General features: G+C 38.2%; 1 protein-coding gene across 1 annotated transcript; it reads right to left on the bottom strand.

The window, feature by feature from the left end:
• Positions 1-555: 555 nt before the first annotated feature.
• LOC139117720 (sodium- and chloride-dependent glycine transporter 2-like) lies at positions 556-7,652 on the bottom strand. The gene is made up of 11 exons (XM_070680962.1): positions 7,627-7,652; positions 7,105-7,237; positions 5,922-6,056; positions 5,347-5,450; positions 4,877-5,001; positions 4,439-4,551; positions 3,504-3,644; positions 3,056-3,155; positions 2,570-2,688; positions 1,127-1,300; positions 556-834 (listed from the first exon to the last, which is right to left on the bottom strand). The coding sequence occupies exons 1-11, from the start codon at positions 7,650-7,652 to the stop codon at positions 556-558; spliced, it is 1,449 nt and encodes a 482-aa protein (XP_070537063.1).
• Between the last annotated feature and the right edge of the window lie 625 nt (positions 7,653-8,277).

An 8,277-nucleotide genomic window follows, 5' to 3' on the forward strand; every position in this document is an offset into this window, starting at 1 on the left:
ATACATAAAAATCTATTGTAGAGTGTAAAACATGAACTGTTTGTTGTACACGTGATTGGAACTTATTTTGGAGCACTGGATCTTCTTATGGTTCAAACTTCTCAAAAGTCTAAGGTGCCCAATAGCTGAGTGTTACAATATTACAAATTACTCATAAAAAACAAGTGTATAACTTAAAAAGAAAGGCAGATAAGCTGACATTTGCAGATTAAACAGACATTACTTCTCTATCCAATTATCCCAAATTACTACGGTTCCAATCGTGTTTGTAGTCATTTTATGTCCTGTCTCCCCTTTGGTGCTTAAATTATAATTAGAACAAATTGTGTTTTACACTTCAAAACTCTCCAATAAATCAGGTGCTAAGTCGACCTTGTCATCATCAGGCCAAAAACGAGAAAGTAGTGATGACCAAGCCTGTTTTAAACAGTCTTCCTCTGTTTCAGCTTAATATATTCTAAAATAGAAATAAGTTACGAAGATCCTAAAGCTTGAAGGGAAAATATACAGGTTTTATTTTGTTTTGTATTATTAAGTTTTTTTTTCTTTTTAATTTCACACATTTGTCTCTGCGTCCGGGTCGGAATCCTCATTAGCAGCATTTTTGCCATTGAGTGTCGACTGCTCACGATGGTTTACTACCAGTCCATCACCGTGCACTATGACCTCGGGTACCTCATCAACGGACGGATTAACGTGCGGTAGTCGATAAGATGGTGGCACGTCGTCGACGCATTCGATAATTTCCTCGCCATGATGTGTGTTTTGCATCGTGCGGTTCTCTTCCCTCAGTGGGCCCCAGTCCTTTCTTGGTTTCAGGGAATTTTTCAGGCGCTGAAGACCGATAAAAATAATAGATACTTAGGTATGCCTTGCGCGCGTGCGCACTCACATTCTCTCTCTCTCTCTCTCTCTCTCTCTCTCTCTCTCTCTCTCTCTCTCTCTCTCTCTCTCAGCATCCTATTTATCCCTATATGTATATTTATGTTTGCAAAGGATATATATATATATATATATATATATATATATATATATATATATATATATATATATATATATATATATATATATATATATATATATCAGGGATGGATTGAAAGGTAATGCGTATCGTTGTACAACTTACCACAATGAACGAACCTTTCTCCTTAAAGATCAAGTGATAAGGCATGTAGAGTACAATCAGCCCGATGGATCCAAACGTCATGAACCAACCCAGGATGGGCTCAGCCCAGTAAGGGTACGTGTACGCTCCTACCTCCAGTGGTTTGTAGTCGTAGATGTAGTAAATCAGAACGAACTGTGGATGGAGGGAATAGTTGAGAAAATGTGTCAAAGCAAGCATGGTATTTGAAACAAGCCTAAATGAGCAAATATAAATCCAAAAAAACATGTCACTATCATCACTAAAACGCTAAACATAATACTCGGCTTACAATTAGGCTAACCTTAAAATCTTTGTGTCTCGATAACAATGGTATACTGTCGACTAACATGTCTATTATTTGCTATTTGTTATTTTTTACGAAAATTGATGGGAATATCATTCGTTTGATCAATTGTTGTCCATGTTTGATTAATGATTAATGCGACTGGGCAACTGTTTAGCAGTTAGTATACGTCTTTTCGTTCGCATCACAACTCACATTCAGACTGTGTGGGCCAAATACATTTACTGACGCAATTCGGCGCTGTCGTTTACTTAATACAATGTGCATTATCGTAAAAAAGAAAGACGACGTGTATAGTCAAGGCGGGTAGGAATCCTATTGACTTCGAAAAAGTTATCGTTTAGAGTTATCAAAATCAGAACTTTTTAAAAGGTTGTTATGTCGTTTTATTAGTGAAGTATTCGGTCCGAGGCTCAAATATTTAGTCAAAATGGTGACAATGTGTGACCGAAGTAATGCCATCAACTGGAGTCCTCCATCCATCATTGAATGTTTTCTTTTGTAAATGCTTTATTTTTCTATTCTGAGCCGATACACCTGCCTACAGTTTGGTCCTACTGAAATGATGAGATCTCTTCGTAAACCTGGATGACTCAATTAAAGAGAGTCGTGGTGAGCTTGGTAAAGACAATTCTGCAACTCCTTGTAGTCATACTAAAATGGAATTATATCGAATGCTCCTAAAAATAGACGGCTCACTGCAGACGGGCAGCGAATAAAAACATCATTAGTATTAAGGGCATGGAGGTTGATATTGACGAACACGACACGAAAGCTACGATTCGATATCGGAAACGAGTAGCACCTGTTTCGCCACCACCATGGACGAGAACTTTTTGAGTGGGTGTAGCAAAACGTATTTACCTGCATAGCTATTTTACAGACGATTCGAGTTTTGCTGCAAGTGCAATATTCATAGGATTATGCAGATATGTTTATGATGATGATATTAACGACCTAATTTTGTGAACAAATATAAAAGTCGAGAGATTTAATTATGATTGATTCAATTTAACAAATCAATGATTATTTTATTTCATTTTATTTTAATTTATTATCTGCCAGAGTCTCACTACTTATGCCGATATGTTTATCATATACACTGACATTCCACTTACCACGACAAGAAACGGTGCTATGAACATTGGGATTACTGTGATCCCATACAAGATGTAGTTAAAGGTTCGGGTTCGCTCCCCGATCATATCCTTTAAGTTTCGTAGCAAGTTTCTGTAACCTGGTTTAAAAGAAAAGCATATTTACATGTAATTCTATCGAAAGTGATATGTCTTCTTAGAAGACTCACTTGTGAAAGTACAGAAAGATATGGATAATATAGACTTTACCGTCGCTTGTCGCCGCCAGATTGAAAAGACCCTCGTGACTTCCGAAGCCCATTCAGAGGACGAAAAATGATCAACATCTGCAGACATAATGCACTCCAGACCGTGTACTGCAGCGAACACGTGTTTTCAAAATTGAAAGTCTACATTATGCATCCATGTCTGGACAAACACGCCAAATGTGTGCAAAGCCGGGCAAAAAGTCAGAGAATATGCAAATTAGATATTAATACGCATGAGACTCCAGGTGATGTGTCTTACCATAGATGTAGGTGATGACAATTAGTTCCGTCAGGCCAAGGATGAGCATTGAGATTGCGGCGGCGTAAGCATCTTGAAGAGCCAGCCAGTAAAGACCCGCCTGAAATAGAAAAGTACATAGATATCTCAGTGTAAAAAAACCCATCCATTTGTTTACAATTCAGCAGTAAGTTCCATAAAATATTTCGACCCTGATGCTATTCATAATCGAAGTGCAGATCTATACCGTGGCATGTCGCAATCTTTCATGGAAAGCGCTATTTTACATTCAGGATAAATGATAAAGTAGACGAATGTTAGGTGAAGTATAATAGTACTTGAAACTGGTGAGCAAAAGTGTACCTTTTAAAGCTAAAATGATTGTACTATACTTGGCTCTACTTTCCCACGTGTGAGGAATGGCACAGAATCCCAATTAATGAAATCACAAGTAACTGAAAGATTTTACCTCTGTAACGTGTGGAAGTCCCAGTATAAACAGAACGAGGCAGATTACAAAAGGGAGAAGCCATGTATGTCCCTTGATCCACTTGTTGACGATTGGGAACTCATCGCGGATGGAAGTTACGATAGTTTCCACCAGAACCAACTGAAAATTAGTCAAAAGACAAATAACAAAAATGTTCAGAAATGTGCTGAATGAAATGCAATTTAAAATTAGACATGAGTGTTTGTCTGATGCTCACCATGCCTGCCTCCCTTCCCTCCTGCTTTCCCCCTCTCTGTGCCTCTCAAACTAGATCGAAACTATCAATTCCTCCCATAAGAATTGCAAAGGGAAATTTGACAAATGGGAATGACGCCACTTTGTTAATTAAACAACAAATTTGTCTCTCGCTGCAACTGAAATCATCATCATCTTCTTCTTCTGTTTACTTTCGACTTTACATTTTAGACTTAATAGTTCGTTTGTATCACGTATGGAATGTTTCTCTTCGCATCTTAGTTTACTTTAGATTAATCCTTTCTTCCAAGTGGTATTTCTTTCGTTGGTTTGTCTATGGAGCCTGGTAGAAAGAGGATTAATACTTTCTATAAACTTACATTTGTTCTCAACTTTAAGTTCATAGAACATTCAGTGTTGTTTTCTGTACAATAATACAGTCGAAAGCATGAAGTACCTATGGATATAGGTATAATTTTTCTTTATTTGATCAATAAATTTGATGTATCATAAAAGTAGGAGCTTTTTTCTGTGCCATGCGCCTACGCAAAAATCAAAGCTTATGCGAGAGTGGGCGTTGCCGTAGATAGGCTTGTGGTTTACGGCAACACGAAAGTTGAAACTCTTTAATTTCCACTATCCAAGGACCAAGGTAAGAGTACATATTACTTGGAGCGGTCCCTAGTGAGTTTGCAAGTCCAGGATGAGTAGATACTCACCAGAGAACCCAGTCCGAGGGTAATTAACATAATGAAAAAGAGAAATGCCCAAAATGGTGCTCCTGGCATCCGGGATAATGCCTCGGGATATGCAATAAAGGCCAAGCCCACACCTGAAATGTCGAACATCATCAAACATTATTTTGGCACGGTCATAGTCCACGAAAAGCTGAGAGGAAATAATGTACAAATACTCATGATCTGATCATCAATATTTATTTAGCCAAATAAAAAATACCGTGCATTTCCGTAGCATCTTACAGCTTATGTCACTTTAAGACTCTACGAGGGGCATCCTGGTATGATAACGATTATAGAAGTACCGGAACACTCAAATATGGCAATATTTGTCCGATATTTGTCATAGCCAGTCAGATTACCATATAAATTATAACGCTGTCCAAGTGTATGAGAATTACAGGCACATCAAAGGCTTACCGGAGGCGGCAACTTCCGAGACATCCTTGCCAGTTTCATGGGCCATGAAACCAAGTGTAGAAAATATGGCAAAGCCAGCGAAGATACTAGTACCGCAATTCAACAGCGGAATTATCATAGCATCCCTAAAGGTAAGACGAGATCACATTGCTTACTGAAAACATACCAAGGATTTTACTTTCATCAACCCACTTACCTATGATGATGTCATACACATTTACGTTTATGTCGATGTGATATTCCATTTCGCGGCAAAAATGTGAATCGGAAATAAAGGATATCAGGTTTAGTTGAGAAATCAACCTTGTCGGCCCTTCTTTCGATAAAGTACGATAAAGTACTAAAGGTGCTTTGTTTCAGTGTCATTGCAATGCAAGACGTTAGGTACGAGGAAAATTCAATGCCCTGTATGGATATAGGTGTCATCGCAATCAGACATATTTCATTTTGTAAGGTGCCGGCATACTCACATGTAGACGTTATTTGAGAATTTGTTATAGCTTGAGACGACATGAAGTCCGCCATTGGCTGCACTCAATGAGAAGAAGATCTGGGCAGCTGCATCCTTCCACACCTGCCAATTTAACAATATGGAGAAAACCAGAAAGATGTTAGTCAAAGAATACAATTTCACTTGTTTGATCATATTTTGTTAAACGAATTTATTTCTCTCCTCCTAAAAATATACATGTATTTTGTTTATATGCATGACTTGAATAAAATGTACTGAAGAAGGTGTAGCCTTTTCTCAGCATTCAGATTCTTTGTTTTATGTTCAATTATCTTACGATGACCGAATTAAAAGCAAATGGTCTCTCATCACGGAGTCACGAGGTGGAATTTTTCGAAATTAATAAAAGTTAAAAGAACAAGAATCTTGTCTTAACCTACATGTATTAGTAGTATGTATGTACTGGCAAAGTTAACTATCGACGATATATCACCATAGTATTTTTTATTGCCTTCACTTATGTAGCCGGGGTATTCACGCGTGTCCGCCAAAACCAAGAACTGTCTTTGTATATGTTGAGGTAAATATGCTTACCCTGGCATTCCACAGAACAGACCAATCTGCTTTCATGTAGAATTTAATCCCTTCACCGGCACCTGGCAGTGTAACGCCTCGGAAGAACAGAATGATCAAGACGACGTAGGGAAATATGGCGGTGAAATATACAACCTACAAAAGATACGAAATTGTATGCCGTTTTAGCCTACAGCATTTGCACTATAAGCTCAGGAGAAAACATTTGCAAAACAGGAGCGAGAGAGTGGCGTATTCTCGTAATTGGTAAGAATCTGTTGTTATTCTCACCACTATTAGTGAGAATGTTTTAATTCTCACTGTGAGCAGTGAGAAATGCATTCCTTGGTGAGAATCAAGTATGATAACAGTTTCTCACCAGTGAGACTGGAAATATTAATTCTAGTCAAGCACAGTGTGATCGGTAATTTTCAGAGAGCGAGTGTATCATTCTCATCATTTCCTGATAAGAATCAACCACTCTCGCCGTTCATTGGTAAGAATCAACTAGACTCGCCGTTTACTGGTGAAAATTAGTCTAGCTGATTCTCAACAGTGAACAACAAGTCTTGCCTATTCTCACCAATGAACGGCAAGTCTCGTTGATTATCACCAATGAACGATAAGTGTGATACATTACCAATCCCACTGTGCTTGTTGAGAATTTCCAGTCTGACCCGTGAAAATATGTTATCATATGCGATTCTCACCATTGAGTGCAATTCTCACTGCTCACCAGTGAGAATTAAAAAATTATCATTCATAGCGGTGATAATAACAAGAGACTGTCACTGCGAGAAACCGTCACTTTCTCGGTCAAGTCTCGCAACTTTTTCATATAGTTTTGTCTGTGTGCATTTACACTGGTTTTGTGTGGGCTTGAGTTGACAGTGAATACTGACGTAACAGACAAATTATTTCACCTTCTGGCCACACACACGTGACACATAGGTCGACTTGGAGGTTAAAGTCTTGGCTGCCGCGACCGGGATGTCGGTTCGCCTGCAGAGTGACAGACTTAACAATCAATCGATTGATTTATTCCCCAGATATCAGATCTTGTTCTTTTCATCCAAGGTATTCACTTTTCAACAAAACGAAAGGGAAGAGTTGTGATAAAGTCAACAGTGAATAATGTCACCCGCTGAATTTAGACGATATCCGAGGAAGAATAACAGCATTCATTGGCGAGGACCAATCTTACCTTGCCGATTGATTTAACACCGCGTACGAGAGCCAGGAAACCAAGGGTCCAGGCAAGCAGCAAACACAGTGTTAAATGCCAACGAAGTGATCCTGTATCATCGATGCCGCTCGACGATTTCAGCACATAAATACTATGTCGAAAAAAATGAAGAAATTCAATTAATTAGTGTTGCTTCAAAGTGAAGGTAACAAACTTATACAAACGTTTGATGGCTAAATGTAAGATACTCAGGGCAACGGAATTTATCGCTGGTCAGTTGAATGTAGGTGAAGTCTGCCACTAGTTGTCACGAGTTTGCAATTCAGTAACTGAACTAAAAACTGCCAACGTGCTGATCATATTAAAAACCTGTAAACTTTTCTTTACAACTGTCTGTCTGTATGGAAATTGGTTATTTTTAAGAAAAAAAATTAAATTGATTTTGTGTGTCAAAAGCTTAGAAGAGTGTGAACTCGGATTTCATTACAAATACCATCTTAGTAGACAGTTATCTCATCTCACCACCACCACCATCATCACGATAATGTCATCATCGTCATCACCATCGTCATCATCATCTCGTTGGTCCGCTACTCAGTGATCATAAGAGATGTTCCTACATATCAATTATATGAATTAGTCGATATTTTGTATGAAAAGCGGGCAGCTGAACGTTGCATAGGGGGGCGTCTGAGTTATATATATATATATATATATATATATATATATATATATATATATATATATATATATATATATATATATATATATATATATATATATAAAGGAGTGAAATTTTTGTCATCAAAAACATACCTGAAATATTCCTCACTGGCGCTGGCCACTGTGATGTTGGTGTCGTTGCCTGGCAACGTGGCATTAATATCCCGGTCATCATAGCAATTCTCAGTGTTCCAGATGTGGTTGCAGCCCACCCAAGGCAGACTTGGTAGATCCGAAAACGTGGCAAAGAGATAAAACACGGCCCAGCACATGATAACATTGTAATAAATCGATATCAAAGCACTTAGGCTTACCATTCCATAGCCAAGCCCTGTAAAGAATCATCCAATGACAATGAGAACCTTATTTCCGCTGACATGTCCTCCATTATATTTTCCTTTATTTCGTTGATACACGGCTTTTCACTCTGATGTATTTCGCTTTACTTGTGACAAAATGCCTAGTGCG

Source organism: Ptychodera flava, chromosome 18 (assembly GCF_041260155.1).
Source record: "Ptychodera flava strain L36383 chromosome 18, AS_Pfla_20210202, whole genome shotgun sequence".
NCBI classification, from domain to species: domain Eukaryota; kingdom Metazoa; phylum Hemichordata; class Enteropneusta; family Ptychoderidae; genus Ptychodera; species Ptychodera flava.